This window comes from Amblyomma mixtum, chromosome 2 (genome assembly GCF_055824585.1).
Source record: "Amblyomma mixtum isolate Tamu chromosome 2, ASM5582458v1, whole genome shotgun sequence".
NCBI classification, from domain to species: domain Eukaryota; kingdom Metazoa; phylum Arthropoda; class Arachnida; order Ixodida; family Ixodidae; genus Amblyomma; species Amblyomma mixtum.
Window position 1 is genome coordinate 204720301 of NC_143013.1, and position 25616 is coordinate 204745916.

At 49.4% G+C, this 25616-nt stretch overlaps 1 protein-coding gene across 1 annotated transcript in view; it reads left to right on the forward strand.

The window, feature by feature from the left end:
* LOC149362306 (uncharacterized) overlaps positions 1–25616 on the forward strand; it is a 33392-nt gene that overhangs the window by 2493 nt on the left and 5283 nt on the right. Inside the window, exon 3 of the mRNA XM_089568258.1 lies at positions 21193–25600. Coding sequence (XP_089424384.1) covers positions 21193–25600 — 4408 coding nt within the window. The remainder of the gene's footprint in view (positions 1–21192; positions 25601–25616) is intronic.

Below are 25616 nucleotides of genomic sequence, written 5' to 3' on the forward strand. Positions count from 1 at the left end.
CATCCATTTGGTACCATAGAAATTCTCGCGTCCCCATTCCCCCTCTTTAAGATGACAGTGTAATCTGGAAAGTCCAGCGTGTGGCCATGCCACTGTCTGGCCGTGTGCCCGGCGAGCTTGACTCCTATCTGCTTTGTGTTCGGGTCTCTCGTGGGAAAACGTTGCAAACGGGTACTGCTCTCACTAATACTTCCTCTATCCATCGGAGGAGGAAACTATGCAACTGTTTTGGCCACACAGCGTCAACTACACCCAGAAAGGCTTCAAATGACGCCGGATTTAATGAAACCTTGTGGGGGGAGCGCGTGTTTACCACCAAATTATTTCGTGCCATTTCTGATGCTTCAATACGGCATGTGAGTTTACCTAAATGAAATGAACGCGTATGGTTTAAAACATTTATTTCTGAAAGTGTACGACCTGAGACGACGTATTAAGTGTTGCTCCACGGCAATGCGTCTTCGTGTAGCCAGACGGCGCTTCAGCATAACACGCTGGAGTTCTTCTGATCCCTCCTCCAGAAGGCGCACTCTAGACTGACCGCGAATGTTTTTGCATAAACCAAACCCTTTGTTGTCGCCATACGGCTTGACAGTTGGCTATTTCGGTGTTTTTGCCCAGCGTCATCCTCCATTAGCTAACGTACCCCACTCTCCGCCGAGCAGCAACAGTGCTGCTTCAGTGCATAGAAACGCTCAGCTCACACTTCACCTGCTTCCTGAAATGTAATTACGCGCTGGTGCTTTCTGGCCAGTAGGGAGATACCACGGAAAAGGTCTCAACTACTTGGATTACGCTTTTGAAATGTGCAGGTCGAAGCCACTTCAGTGTTCGCTGTTGCGATAAAAGAGGCTGAAAGTAGGCCAAAATAACTTACAAAGCTCTATGTTGGGATATTGAGAGAAATTGTTAATATTTAATATTTACAGGTAAGCGAATTTGAAAATTGTAATGCTTATATTTGGAAGAGGCATTTGTCGCCATGAATAACTTAACAGAGGAACACTGGAAACTGCGAAGCTTGGGCCCTTTTACACGTTAGTTACACATTTTTAAAAAATTTTTAACCCACAAAGGACATCGATCAGAAAACTAATAATGGTGTTCATGAAGAACGTAACCTTTACCCTGTTAAATCTATTAGCACAAATCCCAATGCATCCATTTTTTTCTTTCAAAACAGTCTGCACAGGACGCTGTTTAAATGTTAATTTTCGCTCATTTAAACCATATCTGCACATTTTAGGTCACCGAAAAACATTCAGAACTCTATTCTGCGTTATCAAAGTCGCACTATAATGATTCGTAGTGCCTATACGTGAAGTGACGCAATAGTTCCTCGCCCTGACGTGGCCTATGTCATTGCCGGTCAACTTCAATGCCGTGGTGATTATTCACCGACGAGTTCAGTATTTCTTCATCAGTGGGCAGGCCACGGCTACCGACGAGAATTTTCCTCCCGTAAAGGTGAATACTAATTAGAACCAATACTCACTTCGGTCCGCGGCTTCGCTGGAGTTAGAAAAATACACTTGAAAAGCAGCATTTATTTAACAAAAAAAAAGCGATTCCAGGAGCAGGTCTGACCTGGTTTTGCTATAAAATAGCTCAGAACGAGCCCAGCCCTTAACGAGTTAAAAGAAAAAGCACAAAGTAAGGTAAGGGCCGCGGAATAAATTATTCTTGCAATTCAGACTAGCAAGCCGGTCGATCAGTGGTGCATGTTTTAGCAAGGTCAAAACTTGAGCTCGCGTCGCCTTCGAAGACACTGAGGAATAAAAGCGCTCGTCTAGGATTTGCATTTTTTTTCTGATGTGAGTACTGTGTGTTCGCTCTGGTCTGAAGTTTTTTTAAAGTCACATTTATCAGGTGCGAGCATCGTTGTCGTGTACACTAATACTTCGAATGAGACATTCATTTTGTCGGGCAACAAGCAAACTGATTATTCAACGCAACGAACTTCAGGAAAGCATACGGACACGGACTCCGTCATGCAGAATTTTGGCCTATTTTGTGAGCTCCTCAGACTCGTAGTAAGCGCCGACAATGGCAATCACTTTAGCAAGACTTATATCAATGTTTTGGGGTCAGCGTCTGTATTTATCAAATATGCACGCATATTTATTCAAGTCTACGCTTATGGAATGTTCAGTTCCCTGTTCGCGGTGCAGTCTGTTGCTTTTCTCATATTTCTGTAAACACCTACCCATAATGTACTGTTTAACCGTGCCTGCCCTGACCGAAGCCGACGGACAACTGGATGTTGGAAGGTTGCTTGATTCAGGATTAAAACATTGTATTGGCAGTCAAGACAGCTTCTTTTAAAGCGTTGCCTGAAAGCTTAAGTTTCTTCAAGATTTAGTCCCAGAATGACCAAATATTCCACATAATAGAAACTTACTCGCAATAGGAAAGAAACATTGTGACTTTCAACTGCAAGTTCCCTTTCAGCTTCTGGAGTCCTCAAAGCGATGCTGGTAGTGGCGGGATAGGCGAGGGCGACAGAAAAAAGAGTACAACACTACACGAAAGCTTCAGTAGCGCTTTTTTTGTTGGGCTACTCAAGCAGTGTAAACATGCATCTGAGCGGTTACACGTTCCTTCCCAGGTGCTCTGCGCCCAAACACTGCGCGCCTCATCGCAGACCGAATCGTGTCCCAACGTGTTTCGAGAAAACGATCTGCTCACGCTCTTTAAACGGGCTACTGTTGTCGCCGGCGGTCACAGCAGAAAAAAAAAACAGCGGAAGAGACACGCTTCTGCCATCCGTGCAAATCTATGGCTGTTCCGACCGGTAAACAATGTCCTCCTTTAAAGTCGTTATATAAAGCAAAGAAAGACGAAGGCGCGCACGTGCTGGACGATACGTGATCCAGTTTCGATTTTTTTTAGCCTCCCCGGCAGTTTTCTATCTTTCTCCCCGCTTTCCACGCGGGAAGCTGCTTCCGGGACTCGCAAAACCTGCGCCGATTCCTGCGGCGGGCTCTTCCGGGGAACAGCCGAGAGCGCCCTCACGAGCCGTATCGCACACAGAGCGCCCTCCATCGCTCGAGGAGGAGGCCATCCAAGGTGCCACGAGCGACTTCCACCGCATAGTGCAGCCATGCCGTTTCTCAGTTGACTCTCGGCCGCTTTTTCTAAACTACCCGTTCGCCCACCTCCCGGCAGGGCGCGGAAATCGGGCGACCGGCCGTGCCATATACCGTTATATAGACACACCACGAACCGGAGGGAAGGAAGAGGGAGTGCAACAACAAGAACGACGGCCTGTGCGACGGGCGGGCGTGCACATGCGGGAGGCGCCTATCTGTGGCCGTGAGAGGCAGATTTTGCCATGATCGGCAAGAAAAGCGGCCCTCCGTGAAGACTTGACGATAAAGGGATGGCTTTCTTAATTCACTCCCCTCCCCCTCCCTCCTATTCCATTTCCTGCGATAGGCATCACCTTTCTCCGTGTCTGCGGCGTAAAGCGCCAGACCTGCCTGCACGCGCCACCTCGGCGTTGAAAAGTGCCTGCAGATGTGTCCCTGCAGCAGGCTCTCGCTGCCGTCTCTTTCTTAGCATGGTTAAGCGACTAGCGAAAGCGTCCAAGTCGTCTGTGTGCCGGTTAAGACGCGTAAAATAAGCCGCCGGGCGAGGGTGCGAATTATAATGCTGCGTGTCTAGCGCTGACTGTGTTTTTGAGTAGGCCCCATCCTTCACCCATTTAGTTCCCGGGCGGTCCGACGCCGCGCGCAGTGCATATGATCCGCGGCTGCGATGAGCGGAGATTGTGCCGTATAGATGCAGAGTACCGACGCTGCCTCCGCTGGCGCAGTTCTCAATTTCTCCTGGATTTCAGTTGGCGAGGATCGATAGAACAGAGCGCTGCTTAAGACGGAACCACTTATGCTGATTGTCGTACCTTCTTTCATCCCCCTCCTCGTCCCTTTGGTCAATTTGTTGTTTGTTGCCTGTAGAGCAAGGCCGTAAACGGGGCCTCCTATGCCACCTTTTATTTCATATGCATGTGCTCTTACCAGGCCCACATCTATAGCAACATCTGAGCACGATTAAGAAACAGAATGCGGGCCGCCTATCAGGACAGGTGTCCCACTAGCGCATCAAAAACGCCAGACGTCGGTGATGGGCTTCCCGAGATCAGCGAGGAATATTTGCACTTTTCCTAACACGTCCCTCAACGACCCTGCGCCAAGATAGTTAGAATGGACATGCGTGGGTACTCTAGCACAAGCAGCTTGAAGAAAAGGCGGCAAATAGCTTGAGGCTACGAGACACGCGAAGAACATGCGCAACGTCATACATGCATGGACCCTTGTCGGTGATGCCGAATGAGAACAGGTGACAGCATACGGCGGGAATAGCGGTGTTCGCCATGGATGTACGTCTTTTTCGGCTTAATAACCTCCACGGGGGATCAACACGTCCCTAGATGATGATACACTGGTAGTATTGACGCAAGTGCAACTTTGGCCAAAGCCACTGTGGGACTAGGTATTTGGTCTGCACCGACGTGGGCTCAAAGTCTCATTTTCCGGAAGCATATGAACTAATAGCATCCGAGGACGAGAACAAGGGAAAACTTTTAACCAATTTAGAAACCGATGCGTACCCGGCCGCAATGATACAGGCGTCTCAGTCCAACTTCTCCCGTAAGACACTTCTGGGTCAGCCTTATATATGTCCCCTACATGGCGTTCCGAGCAGCTGGAATCAGCGAGGAATTAACGAACACGTTCTCGTCAAAGAAACTTGCAGCGTAGCCCCTTACTTTTGAAATTCTTTTTTTTTTACAGTGGCTGCCGTAGTCTATCGACCAACCGGCTTTCCCATGCAGCAGTCGCCAGTAAATTCTTGCTCTTTTCCTGCACATTGCAATTGAGCACCGCAGGTCGATCCAGTTACCACATACCGGCCATCTATTCTCCATGGCGTCCACCTGAGCGCCATTGAGCGCACTGCCTCGCCGCGATGAGAGGGAACTGGTTTCACGCACAAGCGCAACGCCGTCAGCAGCAGGGAGCCGCAACGCAGGAAGATGGCAAGAATTTCGCATGAAAAGTTAGCATCCGGGATGAACTTAGAAGCAAGGAAGGCATCTCAAGCAAGGGCCGCGAAACCCGTAAAGTTCTCTCTTCTCCTCGTTTATCCCGCTGCTGGAGCACAGCCCTCGTCTTTGATTTGAGGTTGTGGCGATGGGGGTAGCGGTGACATACTGTGTGGCGAGGGACAAAGAGAGGACGAGAGAGGGGGCGAGAAGTCGGTTCGCCATCGGTCACGCATCGGAAATTCCGGAGGCGGCGGCATCCAGTCGCGATCTCGAGCTCGGAGCGCTGATAGTGCCGGGGTGAGCCGTTGTCGCGGAATACCGGCCGTGTGGACCTGCTCGCCCGAATGCGAATCAGAAGAAGGGCCCGCTTCTATTTCGCAACAGAACGAAGAGAAAGAAAAATAATCGGCACCACGCAGGAAAGGCGTACCGGAGAAGAAAGCGCGGAGGACGGCCGAGGGGCCAGCGAGGGTCAGATGTAGCGCGCGTGATCGGATCTCTCCCCGGTTTTTCCTCCCAGGAAGGAGGGCTCGAAGCGCGCTTTTATTCGGTAGTTCTCCGCGGGTGCCGTAATAGCTACACCGGCACGGCTCACGCGAGCCTGTCCCTTCTTCGCACCGCCGGCTGCGGCAGATAGTCCAGCGCAACGAGCCGCCACAAAAAGACCGAGTGCGGTGCGTGTGTGCGTGTGTAAGGACCCGATTATACGAACAGGAATACAAACCAGACACCAGCGCCTTCTGCCATTTTATTCGCTGGCGCTCGCACGCGCTCCCACCTTGTCCGCGCTCTCGGACTGTCCGAAGCCAGCGACAGAGAGCGAAGCGAAACATTGAGCGCGTGCTCCAGTAGTACGCTTTCCGCGTTACTATCAGCGGAGATTTTATTACTTTTGTTTTTTTTGCTCAGGCCTAACACGGGTCAGGCCGCGTCTGTTTTTGGAAGGCGCCACGTCGGTGTAGCCGGTGCCTTACTTTCGCCGCCGAAAACCGGCCAAAACCTAGCGTATGCGCGGGAAGGTGTGTGTTTGCGCGTCGTGACCGGTCAGGGCCCAGTAAAAGCCGGAAGAAAGTTCAAACCACCAATCAGGCAAGGAACCATCTGGTCACCAGCCTTTCCATTAGACTACTAACCAGTTGTCTGCCGGTTCTCTCTCTCTTACTCTCCCTTTTCATTCTCGCTCTCAAACATGTTCTGTTTCGTTAGCGAAGGTGTTGGGCTATAACAATGGATCAAAGGTTCTAGACTGGTAAGAGGCAAAAACTCGTTTTATTTTTGGCAATGACGTTTCTAATGGGTACAATATCTCCCCCTGCCTAGTGCTCGGCAGTTCTGAGGTGAAATGCTCAGGGAAAGGGTCTTAAAGCCAACCGTTGCACTGGCGGTTCAGAAACTCGTTCCGCCGTCAAACAGCTTAAATTCGTTTTGTGCCCCAAAACCCACTTGTGGAGATCTCGCAAGTGATCCAGGTAGGACAGCACTCGGGAAATGGTTACGCTGGTTTTGACAGCGATTACTAACATATGGTGGAGGCGCTGAAAGGAGGAGTGCGTTTTCTGGGACCAGGGTACGGTTGCCGGTAAACGGAGAATCTTCCCCATGTCTAGGTCGACCTGGAAACAACGCGCCTCCGAAAGATAGTTTACATGCTTCTACTCACTCCCTATCCTTGCCGTGAAAACAACAAAAAACGAGTTCGTTCCATTGTCCTGGTGAACTGTACAAATGTAGGCATTTGGGACAAAAAGGCCTTATTCGAATTTTGTCTGCCTTTTTTCTGTTTTTTTCTCTCGTGTCCAGAGGTCTCGACAAACTGTGAGGTCAGTCACATCCCCAAGGCAGTGGTTCCTTCACGTCCACTGCTGCTTTATCAATCCTCAAGACTGCGTGGCACTCTCGTCCGTCCCCCGGTTACGTAACCCAAGACGACACACAGCGCTTATCAGCCGAGACGATATCACTGAACCACAACCAAACTCTTTTTCCCCGCCATACCGCAGTGCGTGCCCGACCGCTGGAGGCTCGATGCGGCTACGTGATCGAACTTGTCCGCGACGACTCAGTGATGACACGCGAGACAACACTGTAGTGTCTATCACTTTGGTTTTGCAAAGGAAGTGACCTAGACGTTCCGACAACGCCCTTCGGTCCCCAGGGCCATTCGTAAGGCGACAAAGGAGGCCATCAGCCTGCGTCGTTTTCTCTTGCGTTCTTTCGGTTTGTAACAAAAATCAGGCCGCAGGACGTGCGACCCGCAGTTGTTTACCGCTCGGTTCACCAATTTTTTTTTCCCCCTTCACGTACACGCGATGCCCCCGTGAAAGCATAGTGTATCTGCACTCTTCAGTACTAGATCACTGCTCAATAAATGTAACGGAAGTGATACTCGTGTAATCTTTGACAGGATGAAACACAGTAATACAAATTGATCGTAGAGATCCTCGCATCACACTTCTCCGGAAACCGCTGGCTAGCGCAGAGAATTTCGTTTTTTTTTTTTCACTCTACCTCGAGCGGTCATCTTGGAGCCTCGGTGATTGCCCAAAATGATAAGCCGCCTGTTACGGTATGTCGAGCAGAAGCCGACCGAACACCTTTTGCCACATATCAAACCTGAGCTCTGTGTTGTCCGAATTACCCTCTTTCTCCTACGGGGCTACTACTGAATGCAGTATCCGAATATTGGGATCGTCTTTGGAATAAAACCAAAGCATGATTTGCGTTGCTGCATATTTGCACTCCCGCATTAATTTCCTACCGCTGCCACATAGAACTTCCTCTACTAGGACTGAAACTCGGAAGTTTGAAGTTTCAATGTTTGCACTATGCGGCGGGTAAAGTACTGCGGTATTATTTTCGTTTTCTGGCATAAAAAATTCTGATTTGTCAAGAGGTTTTTCAAGTCTCGTACATTGCTTGCTCATGTGTATTAAGAGAACCAAGAAGGTGACATTACAGTTTAGCATATGATGAGAGGTTTAACGCACCAACGCTGCTAGCCGGCTGTGACAGACACACTAGTGGGCGCGCTGCTCCGGATTAATTTCGGTGGTTTCACCCTGTTCAGCGAGTACTGACATCGCATATCAAACAGGATTCGTCGCGTTTTGCCTCCATCAATGTGTGGGCACCACGCACGGTTTTTGATTCCTAGACATTAAGCTTTACGTTGGCTGAGTACTTAGGGTGCTCATCTACTGAGCCGCAGAAATCGAGTTCAATCCAGGCCGCTCATCGATACAGGCGAATCGCAAAAGGCACTCTCGTGCCGTGCAGTGCCAGTGCGCATTAAAGATCCACAAGTAGTTGAAATTATTACGGAGCCATTCTCTACGGTATCTTTTACTCTCCCATCGTTTGACTCCCCCCTTCATCATTTCCCTCATCGAGCATTTGCGGTGTCCACCGAGAAGTTAGAGAGTTGCTGCGTGTTTACTTTCCTCAAAACTAATTTTCTTTTTTACATTTGGCATCCAAACACCACAGACATCGGCACGCTGCGTCGCATGAGGCACTAATCTCTAACTCTTTTTTTCACTCTCATTGGACTGAGAGCACGATTCTTGCATACCTTTTAATTTTCTTTTTTCTAATTTGGGGTACCCGCCACGGTGGCTCAGTGTTTAGGGCTCTATCCTACTGAGCCGGAGCACCCTGGTACGAACCCGGACGCAAACGTAAATGCGCCCATACAAGGGCGCATTTTGTGCAGGTTAAAGATCCCCAATTAGTCGAAATTATTCCGGAGCCCTCCACTACGGCACACATTTCTCTCTTCGTTCTTCCATTCCCTACCTCACTCCCCTCCCTCACGGCATGGTAGAGGCGTCTACCAAAAAGTGAGAGAGTTACTGCGCCGTTCATTTCCTTACAACCACTCATAATTGAAAGTGAATGCTCAGCATTCAAATCGGGATGGCGTTGCAGTTGCTTTAGGTGCTATACAAAAGGAGTACTTTCTGAAGTCCAGTCCGGGGACAGAAGCTTTTCAGCGAATCCGACGAGGCGAGTCAGACACCGCAGGAGGATCCGGGACCTCGCCGAGAAGTAGACGTCCGCATGTCGGCGGTCGTAAATGGACTTCCGCTGGATTTGGGACGCAAAGGGGGGCGGGCACGGGCAACATGGCGCGCCATGTCGGCTTGTGCCCTTGCACCCTTCCTATTCTGTGGCCTACTGTGTGGTAGAGGCAACAGTAGGAAATCACAGTGTGTCCAAGGGCAAGTGCGGCTACCTGCCGCACAAGATATAGAAAGGGGAAAATACAGTGCTGTACTGACGGCAAAATTGTCGGAAATGTGGCAGTGCAGCGCAAAGTCGCAATCAAGTCCCAGTTGTGGTGGTAGGCATGTATACATACATATGAATGCGTACAACTGATGATTGACATATACAAAAAATGCAACGGATTAGAAGGATTTCGGTTCGGTCATGGTGTTCGTTTTTTTTTTTATTCTGCTGAGGCTTGCAATCTGTTTTTCTTTTGGATGCTCTCTGCTTCAGCGCAGCGGGAATATTTTTTATGCAAGTACAACTCCACATCCCCATAGCTGCGTTGATGAGCAGTTAACGCTCGTCGATTTTGCAGAACGTCTGAGGCTGCATCCTTTTCTCGCGATTAGAATGATATGTTTAGGAGTAAACATTTCTACACTCGATAAAGTCCATTAGGATCTGCATCAGCAGCACTGGCGGCGCTAATGTAAAAAAAACTCGTTTTCAGTTTGTCCGATAAGAAAACCTGGCCCATTTTTTCTCACGCAACATGCAAATGTATAAGTGCGTAATTATTTTTTTAGTAACTAGCATATGTTCCAAGGTACCGGAGAATTTATTTGTATGTGCATGCAGAAATGGGGTCCTTTCTCAGGATAAGTCTGTCGTCCGAGCAGCTTGCCAGGAAAGAAATCTAGAAAAATCATTTCCCTGAGCTGAGCACCGCACCAGGGGCAACATTGTTTTCCCACCAAAGCCGTGGCTCTCCTCCATGCAGGCTATTTTTTTATGATGGAAGGAGGTGGACGGTTACATTATTTTACATAAGCGGAATTGTCGTGAACACCTATACCCTAAAGTTGGCAAATCCATGTTCATCGGGCTATTAACAGAGTGAACTTGAAGAACACATCCCGAGCTAGTGTGTTTTCCATCACACGAAAACAGCGCAAACTTCACAAAGGACGCAGAAAGGGGAGACGAGAGACAGGCGCTGACTAACAACAGTTGTTAGTCAGCGCCTGTGTCTCCTCTCCCCTTTCTACGTCCTTCGTGAAGTTTGCGCTGTTAACAGAGCATTAACAGTGCATGGGAATAAATGAATATTTTTTGTCAAAGAAAGTCTAGCAGTAGTTTGTCGATACTGAGCCGTTCTTCCCTTCGCTAAAATTGCAAATATGCATTGTTCGTTCAATAGCAGTTAAGCGCGGTTCCAAGGTGCAAAAACTTCGATTGCCCTATAGAAAATCAAAATGCACCCACATAAATTTTCATGGTAAAATTAAAAGCCATTAACTCCTATATTTGCATAAATTTTGGAGCATGCCATAGAGCCAAATGTTTGGATACATCCATGCAAGTTCTGCCCGAACACTTCTCTAAATTAATGATTACAGAAATTGCAAAAAGAAAGTTCACATCAGGGTGAGGGGCCGGGGGTCGTTGTGTGCGAAGTTTAGAAAATAGTTTACCAGAATTGCTTCCTCCAAAGCAAGCCTTCCCCCTCTCAAGAATCATGCCCATACGTTGTGATATACGCTCTATATTAAGATTCTTACATGGATGGTTGCACTCTATGCAGCGAACACCTAAAAATGCTAAAGCTTAAACTGGAAGGCAATGAACTTGCGTCATTTGCGGTAGCAGGTCAAGTTACTAAAACAAAATACGTCGTAACGTATTTCATACCTTGGAGACATAAGCGATGAAACATCATCGAACGATAGTTGCCCAGCCACCTAACCTAATAAATGCCGTCATAATGCATGCATACGAAACAGTTAAAGGCAAACGGGAATTGTACTGTGATCATACATTGCATTGTCAGAGTGCAGAGCTGCCCCTATTGTTAACGTGATGTCGCGGGTTCCTATTCACGGCGATCTCTTTTCGTAAACAGAAGCTGCACCTGAGTATATTCGTGATGTTACGTTGTGCATCAAATGCATCATTCATAGGATTTTTGCAAGGACGACCGGAAATGCGTACAACAGTAGATGCCAACTTATGCATTTCTTCCAATCGCTATCCTCATTTCACCTGTCCCGTCGGAACCACTTACACACCACTTCAAGGGCTAGCTTTTTTTCCCACGATGATTCGTACGTTGAATAAACCTTCTCATCGCCAAAATGTTACCTGGAGATCACGAACAAGTAAAATAGCTGCCGAATCGAGCTAATTTCGACCAGCGTCAGCCTTTACACTTTTGTATACCATGTTTCCAAGCAAGCATAAACAGCCTTCAGAAGGTCGAGCGTGAATCTTCGAGAGTAACCAAAACAAGATCCCACAAGGCACCACACGAGCTACGCGGGCACAACGTGCGATGTCAAGGAAAAACAACTTATTCGTCCCTGCGGCTTCTTGACCGTCCCTGAGAAACCCTGCTCAAGGGTCACGCGGGCGGCGGCTGAGACTGAACGGGCATTGTTCTTCCCGCCATGGTTCCAAGGCGAACTCTCCCGGAGACAGGTTCTCCGGCTCCTCACCTTTAAAACCATTAGCCTCGAACAGGCTTCGTGTCGTATTCGTGAAGATGTAGCGGCAGCCGAAGCACCCTAAGCGAAGGAAACCAATGGAGATTGGGCAGCCCGGCTCGTTTGCGGTGGGCGTGGAATGCACACGTCGCAGCCCTCCGCACGCTAGTGGACAACAATAATTGACGCGCTGTTATTAAGGCTTAGCTAAGAGTCACGACCAAGCTGATCCGAAGGTCGCCATATGCCGTGCGTCTCTCAACACGGGGCCCGCCACTGACACGACGGAGGGCACTGCCGTCAGAGCGATAACAGTTACGAGACTCACGCCGGAGACTCGGTGCGTGTGTGCGGGGAGGAAATGATTACATCTGGTAATTCCTGACTGAGATTTGGTGCATCGACGAAGTATCGGACTTATTCATACTGCCGTCTTTAATCATGCCTGAGGGCCTTTCAATAGCATTCGCTCCGCAAGGAGGGACGAGAAGCAGTAAGGCAGGAATACTGCACTAGTTGGTTACCTAAGAAGGCTTATCTGTCAACGTAAAGCGGAGGTCTTTCTGTCCTTAAGACACCGCTTCTAAGAGCGATCAGCCTGGCTTTCCATTTAATTGCCGTATATTGGATCAGAGGAGAAAGGACCGATTAGCGGGGTCAGGCAAGAAGGAAGTAAGAAAAATAAGCAGTCTTGCTACATTTGCGCCAAGGCCAGGAAGGAAATTTCGAGAACGCACAATTTCTTCATTCTTGCAGCTTTAAGTCCCTTAAGTCCCGCTTGCATAAGCTAGCGGTAACAAAAATTATCACTACCGAAGTGCCCTGGGTCTTACCATGACCTACGTTACGACACGGCACATTAGGAGCTTTGGAAAGGCTACGTATGCCCATTTAAAGAATGCGTTAAATTACTCATGAGATAGTAAAAAAAACCACGGCAAAACGCCTTGACTTTTACCCCGGGGCTCCTTTTGGCTATATAGAACACACAGATTATTCCCTGCAAAACAAAATATGTAAAAGTCTAGGAAAGTCGCTTATCATACCGAAGTTTAGTTTCGCCTGCCGTTTCGGGAAGTGTACTTCAATTTCATTGAGATAATTTTGTCCCTAATGTGCTCGTAACATCGGTAGTCACCTTATGATAGCGAGTGGCTGGTTCCAAACCAACGCTTCCTGCGCCTTGGAAAAGAAGCACGTTAGGCATAGCAACGCCAATCTAGTCCGTGTGCTGCCGGCACACCGGCGGACGGCAAGTCGTTGTAAGAAGCGCGTCATTGAGTGGGTGCAATGCATTCTTGAATGTGCGGTACAGGAAAGCTTACCTATTGCCGTTTTTTATATGTCCAATTATCAATGTAACGAACTATTTCGGAGTGGTTTTGGTGCTCGGCTGCTCACCCCAAGGATGCGTGTTCGATTTCGGCCGCGGCTCACATGAAAAAACCACAGGCGGTAGAAATTACCCGGAGCCTTCCACTACGGCGTCCCTCGTAGCCTGAGTCACTTTGGGATGCTAAACCCCAAAATCAAACCAAATCATTTCGCGATCCCTTTCAAATTCGATATATCCGAGCCCGACTGTAGCATGTATATACAGCTCACGTGAAAAAGCGTATTCTCGGCTAGTCTGTACTTATTTCACAAGACCGCTCCCGGAAATGTATGCATTATTCCTTCTTCACTGACCAGCCCACATTAACACTCGGTGATGTGATAACCGCCACTTCTAGGATGATATCGGGGGTTAAAACTTAAGTCACGAGTGATTTTCTTCTTTTTCCATACTTTCAGTAAAACTATACTTGGCCGGTGTTCAGGGGACGGAACCACGTTTATGCCGCTAGAATAAATGAAACCGACCGGTGCTGGTCGTCTTCGCTAATTATTGAGTGAAAGATGTTGCGAAAAATGGTAAAAATAAAAAGCACAGAGCACTCGCGCTCGTCTAAAACGACCATTGTCCCTGAGTCTTGACAGGTACAGAGTTCATCAAAAGTTCTAGGCAACAGGGTCAGTCTTTGAAAGCCCTGGTGGAAGCATGTTCGGAGCAGTGAGAGCAGCTTAAGAGCGGAACACAGTAAAACTCTATAAAATCTGAAAGTTCAAAATGTCGCGTTTTGCCCTAGCCAGTGGGGAAATTTGAGTCGGTTCACGGGAGAGAAAGGGACGCTCTTGCGAAATTAATACCTTATTCATTCTCGCGATAAAGTGACATAAAATTCCCTCCATGGGCACCTACATAGTCTTTGTTGTCAGCCTATCCGCCAGATTAGCACTGCATCCAGATAGAAACAGGCACTGTTTTGTCCCATTACTTGCAAACGACAAGGGCGTGTAGCTTATCTACGCGATCTTCTTTCAATTTCCTGCCTTCTTTGAACTTTTTCCTGTTGCAGTTTCCCTGTCTCTACGAACGCACATGCGATTTGGTTCGATTCGCAGTGCGCGAACGCAAGATTTTGGGCGTGGGCTTAGGTCATGTGAAAGAAAGACAACAGGAACGCCGATAAAGGTGGCTGTTAAAAAAGGGTAATAAGTGTCACCTTTCACACGGCTGCCTCGTTCCCTCTCTCGTATTAAGCGAAACGCATTCAACTTTTTAAAGGAACCCTAAAACACCTCTAGAGTACAGTAAATAAATTCATTCAATCTCTAGAGTCTGTTGTCGTGCAGATCTCTAACAACTAATACCCTTCTAAACGGGGCATAGAACCCCCAATCGCGCTCTAAAGTTGGCGAGCATTTTCCTGCGACTTTTTTTTAAAACGCGCCCTCCGCAGTGTCACGCGTCAGCGTATGTCAGCTAAGAATTGTCTCTCGGTCACATTATTTAGGAGCTCACATGGCTACGGCAGCCTTGGCCAGTCAGCCGATTCGCACTGGCGAGTCGGCAATCAACGCAACCGTGGGAAATTGAAATTCCGCGCAAATCCGTAGTGGGAGTGAGTTGGTAGGACCGGCGGAGCAACGGCGACCTTTGAGCGGGAAAAAATTAGAGAACGAAGAAAAGCAGGTAAACACTTAAATTCATATTTTCATTCCAGTAACTAAGGTTCTACTGCCGAACCAGACGAGGTATCTCAAGCCTTAGAATTTGTGATTTTAGGTGAGCCCGAACAAAGTTTCATTCATTGCTAGATTGTGTTATACAAGCAGCCACTCTTGCTCACCGGAAATAATCCTCCTTTTAGGCTTATTTTGCGTCTTGTTGTTCCGCCACATTTCGATTCTGGTTGACTACCAGTTATTGCTCTTTTCTTGCTTCTTTTTTTCCCTGTTACTCATGTTAGATGTTCCTTCTATATATTCAAGTTGTAATTTTTACCACCCCGTATGTAATACCCTTGTAAAGGGGGCCTTTAGGGATATCTTGATATAAATAAAATAAAAAGAAAGATAATGTGAAGATTAGGCTCTTCAAATCCTTGATTTTCTTCGCATTTCGGGGGTAGCCTTAGAGGCACCAAAACAGTTGTTGCCACTGGCGTTGTTTAATTCTCCTTTCTTCAGGTCTTCGCGCCATTCGGCAATCCGTGCGTTTTTCTTCTTGTTCGCCCTACATAACACATTGATACAATAAGGACTTAGCTTTACGGCCAACATTAAAATTATCATCTGAGAGTTAGGCTCTGCTCAACGCCATCATGTCCCATTTTTCACTCAGTAAAGCTTTCTCGTGAACTAATTTCCTCCAAACAACGTGAGGCGCTATAATTCCTAATCATTGCATAGGTTAAGACAAATCCATAATGACGATAACTAAATTAAAGACTAATCTAGGACGCTGTACTGGTTCACCTGCACAAGTACCGATAAACGTGGTCGGCAGCAATTCGAGTCTTTTTAATCCCTCTTTCGTTCACAAAGGCTCAATTTCCAGTTATTTTTTCTCTGCTCGGAACGAATCAAACACGTCCGCCCTACACATTCTCGTCGTTCACATGGGACCGGTCATGCTGTAACCATGGGGATTGGTTTCTCGCATTCACGTCTACGCAGCGGAGCAACGAACAAGCGACCGGACTCGGTCTTTGTGTACAGTTGTCTGCTTATACTGTTGGCTTCCACGCGACGAGTTCCAAAGCAGCTTCTATCGGGTGATACTTTGTGTCAGAAATCTGACTCAACGACGCAAGTGCAATGCCATCGTGAACGCAAAACGAGAAACAAAGGTGAAGGAAGAAAGGAAGGGTATACACTGCGTGCGTACACAATAAATAGGACGAAGGCCCACGTGCAGTCTGCCCCACCTCTCGGAGTGGTGGTGGTGGTGAAAAACATTTATAATGCAATAAATATTTACAGAGAGGTGATTGGGGTAGGCCCTATTGGCCCTTTCCCCTAACAATACTAGGTGGAGCCCCTATTCCGGGGCCCCATTGGCAAGCAACGCCGCCCGCGTCCGGTGAACCAAGGCCTTTTCAGTCTTTAGGTCCTGACAGCCGAGCAGGGCCGCCTCCCAGTCCTCTCTGGTGGGGTTGGGGTTGGGGGGGGATAGATGGGTTTGATTGACACGCCCAAACCATGTGGAAGGTGTCAGCCACCTCCCCACAGAACTGGCACGTGCCATCAAAGGATGCGTTGAAATGTTTAAGTACCGCCGGGCACAGTACAGTGTTAATAAGAATTTTGATGAGGAGGCGCTCGTCAGCGCGATCCAGTCCCTTACAAGGGGCCGGGTAGCGCCGGTGCTCCTCCTTGTAGTAATCGGTGATGTGTTTGAATGTAAGGGGACCAGATTGTCTGATTGGGAGTAGGCGTCCAAGGACAGGGAGATAGCCCGGGGAGAGAGTGTGCGGGCGGCCTGATCGGCCTGTTCGTTTCCCTGGAGGCCCTGGTGACCGGGGGCCCAAATCAGGTTGCGTGGAGTTGGATCTTCGCATCGGCAGCTATATTCCAATATGCGCCAGGCAAGCGGGGGAGCCCAGCCCAACTCATAGTTCCGACAGGCCCCTCGCGAGTCGGTGATGATGTGTTTCTACTTGGGAGTAGTGAGAGCCAGAGCAATGGCAATCTCCTCCGCGTGTGTTGCGCTGTAGGCTTTGAAAGTGAGCCCGTTAACTGTGTGTGTGTTGTGTACGACTGCGGCCGTGTACCACACCCCGTGGTGTGGGCCGGCAACGTCCACGTAATACACATGTTCTTGGTTACCATAGCATCGCGCCAACGCTTCCGCGCGCGCCTGGCGACGACCGCTATGGTCTTCTCTGGACATGTTGCGGGGAAGGGGTCGGACCCGGAGGGAACGTCTCCAGGGTTCTGGCACTCTCTCCCTTTCCTCAATATGGTAGTCATGTTTGATGTGTAGCCGGTCCAAGAGGCGGCGACCGGACGTGGTCTGTGCAAGACGCGTGTATTGGTTGACTAAGTGGGCTTCTCGAAGCTCCCGGAATGTGTTTACCACGCCCAAGGCCAGAAGTCGCTGGATGGACGTGGTGACCGGGAGGTCGAGAGCCCGCTTGATGACTTTCCGGTGGATGACCTCCAGTTGGTCATCATCATGTTTGCGCAGGTGCAAGTAGGGGGTTGAGTAGAGGATTCTACTCGTTACGAAAGCATGGGCAAGCCGCAGTGCATCCTTGCTTCGTAATCCGCCCCGCTTGTTGGAGACCCGGCGGACCATGCGGCCCACCTGGTCTCCCACTGTGCGAAGTTTGGCTAGGGTAGTGTCGACCCTGCGTTGATGGTGTATGAAGAGACCAAGGACGCGGATCTCCTTGGACTCCCGGATCAGTCCCGAGGGGAGACTGATGCAAAGCGGAGTTGTGTCTAGAGGGGAGGGACGTATGTGCATAAATTCTGATTTAGATGGGGCGCACTGGAGTCCGCAGTAGGCCGCGTAGTCGTCGACTAGGGTCGCCGTTGCTTGCAGGCAGGATTCCATGTGGCCCAGGTTATCTTGCGTGGCCCAGATTGTAATGTCATCCGCATAAAGAGCGTGATTTATCCCGGGCAAAGAAGACAATTTGGAGGAAAGATGAAGCATTGCCAAATTGAAGAGGAGGGGAGACAGGACCGCGCCTTGAGGTGTTCCCCTCGAGCCGATGGTGTATGGCCCGTGTTCCGCATCTTGTGTGCGTATGTAGGCTTGACGGTCTGTAAGAAATTGTTTTATGTAGTTGAATGTTTTGTGACCACAGTTGGTGTTACTGAGGTGGTCCAGGATTACTTCGTGTTTGACGTTGTCGAATGCGCCTTTAAGATCCAAGGCCAGGACCACCTTGTCGTTGTGGGGACATTCGACAGGATCTAAGATGTCGTGGTGAAGCTGCAGAAGTATATCCTGTGCAGACTCGGAGTCTCGTAGAGCGCGGAAGTTGAAAACGAAGGCGTTCACTCCGCTGCGCGCGCGCTATTACCCCGGGTCCCCCAACATTCGCAGGAACATAATTATTCTGAGCCACTAGTAATCTATAGGGATTCGCTCCAACCTTTGAGATTAGCGAGGAAAGTATACGCCGAAGGCACAAAAATCTAAACAGGAAGCAAGGAGTAACTTTAAGGAAATTGCAATCGAATACTTATATAGATCCTGTCAAAATCAGCTATGTGTTTGCAAATTCCTACGATCCTCATTGCGTCTGCTGGGCTGGCATACCACATGGCATGGGAATGCCAGGAAAACCCAACTACACCAAGAATAAATTACCCAACAACTGAGCACTGGGAGGAGGCGCTGTCCAGCTCACATTCGGAAGACCAGCTTTCGCTGGTGAACTGGGCAAGAACGGCCCCAAAAGTGAATGGGTTCCTGGAATGAGGGCCTACCCAACCATTCTGTGCATTAAACGTACCTCTATCGCTCCCTCTCGGCGAGCCCATTTCTTTTGCTTTCATTATATTTTTTTTTCCTTTCTGGAGAACATGCTCACCTCCTCCATTTTCCTCTCTGGTTGGGAGCACCGGACCGCCAGCACCAGTCGTTGCACAGCAGGAACACTTAAAAATAATTCTAATCTCACGTGGACCTCTTTGGCACTGCTAGAGCAGTGCGAAACTCTCGCATATCTGCACACAGACGGGCTAGTTGCTCATACCAGGAGATGGTGAAAAACACAGCGCAGAAACACGCGTCTCCTCTTCCTTTTTTTTTGCGACCGCGTGTATGCAGACACAAGGTATTATTAAGACATAGAGACGTTTTAAATCATGCTTCCATCATCATCTGCATTGACCATATCAGTTCACGGCCCAAGCGTCAGAGTAACTCGCTAAAAGCACCCTCAGGAAGGGCGTTGTTTTGCCCACCCCGCAGAAGACATTACGGCGGCTGGTGGAAAAAATTCAGGGGGCACTTTGACTGTATAAAGTGCGTAGAGGCGAAAGCGTTTTCCGCACCACTTTCGCTGCTTCTGTGGCACTGGTGGCGTCACATATAATTGAGTACTAATTACTAAGTGATGACAAATCACTAATTAATGCTTAATTACTGATTAATGTCTGAATACTAATTCACTGCTAAATAATGACACTTAAGTTTCGCCTTTACGAGTGGAACGCGACAGCGTGTTGTAGCGCTGCCAAAGAGTCCACGAAACGCCACCACCCATTCGGCGCGACGCCTTGCCCTTTGAACGCAACGCTTTTTGAGGAAAGGAAATGGCGCAGTAATTCTCTGTCTTCTCGGTGTACACCTGAACCGCACCGTAGAGGAAGGGAGGGGGAGTGAAAGAAGACAAAGAGGGCCCGTAATGAAGAAAATGAAAATTGCATTTGAGGAAAGGAAATTACGCAGTAACTGCCTCGCACATCTCGATGGACAGCCGTCAAAATTCAGGGAGGCACTTGTTTGACCTAAAGTGTGGTCACTGATGTGTGGTTAAGATGTTAAGCTTCGCCTCTAAGAGTGGAGCGCGACAGCGTCTTGCAACGCTGCCAGGGAATCCATAGAACGCCATCGCCCATTCGGTTCTACGCCTCGCTCGTCGGTAAATTGGTTTTTGAGGAAAGGAAATGTATCTGTCTCTCATACCTCGGTGGACACCTAAACCTCGCCAGGAGGAAAGGGAGGAGGATGGGAGTGAGCGAAGACACCGTATTCACTAGACGCGCCTTTGTTCATTCCAAACCATCGCGCTGGCATGGCCGAGTGGATAGCATGCTCGTCTCGCACGCCGAAGACCGAGGTTCGATTCCCGAGCTCGGCCAATTTCCTACTCGGTTTTATTTATTTATATGGCCTGACTAGAAAAGTTAAGTATGCTAATTGGGTAATTAAGAAGTTAACTAAGCTCAGTCCCATTTACTTGGAGCATCACTATACGATCCCTTCAGTTCGTTGCATGGTTACTAGCCAAAGTACAATTGGCCCCGTTTGAAATTCGCGCACTGTGACGTCACGACCGTTTCGACGAATTGAAAAGCGTGACATTTCTGTTGACAACTGCTGCTTACAACGATGAGACATTAAAGGCTTTCGCCTTAAAATGCGGCTTTAGAACCTTCTGACCGCAAGCGATTTTCGCGGCTTTGGTGTCCAAACTGCCATCGCTCCATCTTTGGGACAATACACAACCGAGAAGTGCCGCAGTGGAAGCTTGCCCTCTTTAATTTTATTCTTCTCAATTACAACCGCATTTCTTGTCTCACCAAGTGTTAGCCTACAGCTCTATATTCAGAATACTATCCAGTAGTGGCAACTGTCAATTAACAAACGCGCCAGCGAACAGAAGAGAGCGAAGATCAGTCGACCACGACGGGAGTCGTCAATTATCACGAGAAGAGCGCATCAGGTTTCAGCGAGGCGAGTCGGACGTAACGCTGCGCCGAATATCCTTTAGACTCGATTAGCCACCGTGGTGGCTCAGTGGTTATGGCGCTCATCTGCTGACCAGAAAGACGCGAGATCGATTCCAGCCGCGGCAGTCGAATTTCAATGGAGCCCTTCACTACGGCGTTTATCATTGTCTCATTCGCTCTGGCACATTAAACCCCAATAAACGAAACCAAACTTATAGCGCGATTACATCATGCAAGCGCAAGCCGCCGCTGCATCTAGACCGACCGTTCCAGTCCTCTCTGCCTCCTACCGTCGTAGCCCTGGCGCCCAGCAGCGTCTCCTTTCTATAGCAACGCCAAGCATGTCCAAAGACCAGTGGAGGCAGAAGCCTGGGCAAAAAACCTCTCCCTTTAACTATGATTGTAATAAAACTAATAGGAAAATTTTGTTGCACAAAGTTTCTTCAACGATTCCTTCCTGCTACTGCTGTATAACAAAACATTCTGCCAGATGTGTATGAAAAGCCTTTGAAGCAATGTTTTTCTACCGCTGTCTCTCCACAGGCTTGTGTTCCGTTTGCGTGAAGCGGCTTAGGCGTTCTCAATAGCACCTAAATCTAAGACATTCTTGAAAAAGGAACTTGCTGAAACCCTGCCTTTTCATATTTGCGTTCGTACAGGCTTTCCATGTGCTATCTGGCATTCAATCGCATTTTTTCCTTGCAGGTGTGGCTGCTGCTCTCACTGGTGGGCCTCTCCCTCGCCGCCTCACTCGGTGACATCGAGCCGAGCGGCCTCATCGGTCGCAGGGAATTGCGACGACCAGCTTTGCTGCTCGAGGCCCAGAGGCTCAATCATGGTGGCGCGGCCAGGCGCCAGGGAGTGCTCTTCAAGACGCTGTCCAACTTCGGCGGCCGCCGTAGGCTTTCAGCGCCACCGGGCTCGGACGTGGCGCCGCCGTCGGATGCCAGTTCCATCGAAAGCGGCTCCGACGACGCTGTGGCAAGCCTGATAAACCGATTTGGGGGTGTCATACAACAGAAACGCAGGCTAGGAGATGACGATGCAGTTTCCGAAGACGGCGACGACCTTATCGCGGGGTCTTCGAATACCAAGGGCCCGCTTACTGGCAGCGGTGGTGACGACAAGGCTTCCGAATCCGATAGTGGTCCGGCTTGGACTCCAACTTACGGCGGAACATACCGGTCAGAACCACAGTTACAAAGCAACTATAAGGCACTTCTTTCTGAACCGGAATTCGATCCCAGCGTGTCACCGGGTGACAGCTATGCCGCAGTCGTAGGGGGCGGCACTGTTAGCGTACAGGCGACTGGACCGGTCTCCGGGACCAGTGATCGCAAAGAACAAGGACTGTCGGAGGAAAGCACGAATGCTGACGGACAGCCAGCAGCTAAGACAGGAGACTCCAAAGACTGCAAGGACAAAAACGCGAAAATCAGTGAAGAAGGTGGCGCAAAACCCGTAGAGGGTACGCCTGACGTGAAAGCGGAAGCTGATGCCACCGGCCTGCCCGACAAAACCGGAACGTCAGATCAGCAGCCTCCGAAACATGATTCGACTACAGGAGAAATAGAGTACGTGGATGACGATGACGATTACGAAGAAGACGAAGAGCACCCGGCATCCGGCGATGCCAACAAAAATGGCGGCAGTCATGCAGAAAAGAAAACTGCCACATCGGTGTCAGTGGCGACAGGCGCTGTAGACGCAGGCACCGATGCGAATGTTGCTGCAAGTGTGAATGAATCAGGAGGAAGTACGACAGGCGATCAGCCACAGCAAGTTGGCGCAATTGAGTCAACAACTGGAACTACTGCAAAACTTGACGCCGTCGTAGAGAACAATGCTGCTTTTTCCAGTAATGAAACAGTAGAGGGAACTCCTGTTCGCGCGGAAACACTGGGTCAGAGTTTGAATGAGCCCACTGTTGTGCAAGGACACCCTACTTCGGATCAACCACTCAGCAGCTCTGTTTCCGTTTCCCAGAGCACACAGGACGGTGAAGTGGCTCAGGCACCCAGTTCAACTGCAGAAGGCCCTGGTCAATCGTCCTCTTCGCCCCATGAAGATACGTCAGTTTCTGCTGGGAGCCCTGTTGTAATTAGCGGGGCAAGCTCTGGGCCTGCACAAGTCGAGAATGCCGGTGCTTCTCCTTCTGTTCAAGCTAATTTCGAAAGCATTCCTGGCGGGGCGCCGCAGGTTACACTCCAACCTGATTCAACGAACCCAACAAACGCTGAAGCGGTTGTCGGTCGGGCCATAGCCGCCAGCATAAAAGAGGTACCACTGGGGACTGAAGATGCCATTAAGGAAGAATCTCATACCACCAGTGAGTCGACAACTTTACATGATGACTCCAAGCAGGACAATAATGGCAGCGGCGCAAACATAGCGACTTCTGACGTTAAAGCTGGAAAGTCACCTGAAGATTGCAAGGACGATGTCTCAAGCAGTGATGCACAAGAAAAAGAACAGAAATCCATCAGCAATGCTCAGTCAGAGCTGAGTTCCAGCCCAGAGGGTCAACCAGATATTCCCAGAGAGCAGGAACAATTGAAAGACGCAATTGCTCCCTCAGAAACTCCTCCGAGCCTACCACAGCTGGACCGTGAACAGCCAGTTGTAAACGGGGTAAGTCGGCAATCTGCCGAAGCTGAAATACTCACTGTCCTGAAGCAGCGTGCTAGTAAGCAGGACACTACAGTGAAATCAAGCTCCCCACAGGAATTTTCTACCGGGAGTGCGAGCGTATCCGGGCAGGAAGGAACCGTTCTTTCTACAGCTGGCGGCGCCGATAACGGCCGAATCGATCAGCATAACGGCCCGACTTTGTTTAATCAAAACGGCGCAGCAATTTTCCAGCCGCAAGCGCCAAGCAATCCTCCGCACGGCCAATCTTTCGTCCCTCAAAGCGGACTTTCTGTCCAAACAGCAAAAGTGGCACTTCCGAGTTCGCAACTATTCAACCCAGGCACAGTACCAGGAAGCGGCATCCCTGGATACACAATCCCTCTCGATCCAGGAGTTTATTATCCTGTTGGTGCCTCAGGCAGTGTCTTCGCCCAAGGTTCCTTCCCTGCTGATACAGTTGGATTTGTTGCCGAAACGCCAGCGGTTGGTGCTCCATCGGTTGCAAATGAGCCAAACGCAACCGTGTCGGCTGCGCCTTCAACAAATGACAGCAAAGAAAATGCGTCCTCGAAGCCTGCAGATCAGGGCGCAGCCGCCGAAGAACCCGAAAAGAATTCGAATGACCTCGGAGTCTACAAGTCGGCGTCTTCTCTGGAGGGCCCCACAGAAGAAAGCGAGAGTAAGAGAACAGCACCCAACGTTGAAGACGATGCATCGACGTCATTTGTAGCCGGTACGGATTCGTTGAGCACAGAGAAGGAAAAAAAGCTAGCAGTCAACGACCTAGAAGAGCCGGCGGGTGGAAGTATGGGAAAAGCTGGATTTCAGGGCATTAGTATTAATGTCACCGACACCCAGACGCCGATTGACGTGAGCGGAATCGTCATGACAGCAGGTGACAATGACAGCAGCACACCACCTCTTTCGAAATCCTCCACTACCATCACTGACAGCACGAAAATGGTGGTTGTCGAAGGCGGAAGCTCGGACATGCCTATAGACGTTAGCGGCATTGCTACTTCCTCGGAAACACCTGCCGATGATAAAGAGTCGCCCAGTCAGGCTCCCGAAGAAACAAGGACAGGAAATGATAGTTTGAAGCCTCTTCAAAATGAAACCCGTCTTCCCTCCACAAGTAATGCTGAAGACAACAAGAGTAAAGATGACTGCAAAGACGATGAAAACAGCTCTGGCGCTGACAAAAGCCCACATGGGAAGCCTGTTGTCTTTGGAGCAGCTACTGATACAACAAGCTCTTCGCAAGCTGCTGATGAAAACCCTCAACAAGAAAACGTCACTAGCGGAGTGAGCGGGGTAGCTGTCTCTGACAATAGTGCTGCCGCGATTCAAAGTGACGCACCTGATAATGAATTGGTGTTGACTTCCACCGGGAAGGATTCGACGCCTAACTCAGGAGAAACCACCGTCAAGGACGCTGACAGCCAGACAAAGAATGATTCTCGGGACGCTGCGATTGGATACGTTGTCGGCACAAAGTTAACATTCAGTGCCGACGAAAACACCACCACAACTTCCACATCGCAGCCCACAACAGAAGCAGCTACGGCTTCATCCCCAAACACTGAGACAACTGATGGCAGTCTAACATCATCCACTGCCACGACAAAGGGAGAGGTTGCTACGCCGTCGCCACAAGCAGCAGCTGACCAAAAAGACGACAGAGAACTGGGTGGAGCAGACGCTCCGGAGCCTCCTGAGAGAAAGTTCGAAAAGCCATCGGAGAAAAGTATCGCAGCTGTTGTCAGTGAAATGATGAGCACAAATGAGTCGAGCGAGGCCGCAAGCCCGCTATCTGATGGTGGAAGCAACAAGCAAATGGTAACCTCCAAATACACACCGCTTCCTATCTCAAGCGTGAGCATCTCTGATGTGGGCCCTTCTACGGCCACGCTTCCAGCTCTCGGGTATGCTACAGTTAAAGAAATACAGATTGCTTCACAGCCGGCGCTCGATCCTATACAAAGCAGCGTTTCCTCTTCGGCCGCCGTGCCAGGAGCAGAGGAGGCGGTCGATGGCAGGTCGCTAAAGAAGATCGAAGTTATCGAAGGCACTGCTAATGACAGTGTACCAGCCCTCCAGTCATCACCTGAAGTAATGCCGTCTGAGACAACTACTCTTACGCCAATTACTGACGTAGTTTCAACTACTGTAAAATATGCCAACCAGGACACAAGTGATATCCAACCCGAAGCTGTAAAGAACGAACCGCTTGGGTCTCAGGGACTTTCTACTCAAACAGCACCGACTCCTGGAAGTACGACTCTCGTCCCAGAGCCAGCAGAGACCGAAAGGACGGCCGCCGCTCAGAGCACTGCTACGGAAGCACCATCACTTGTTACCATTTCAGACAGTGGCGCAGAAATGCTACCTATGGAGAAGAGCACACTGGGCCTTCAGGCTGTTTCCACTGAGGTTCCTTCGAAGGTGTCTGATGTAGCCGCAGTGCAAGTTGTGAATGACAGCTCGCCTGCCCTAGC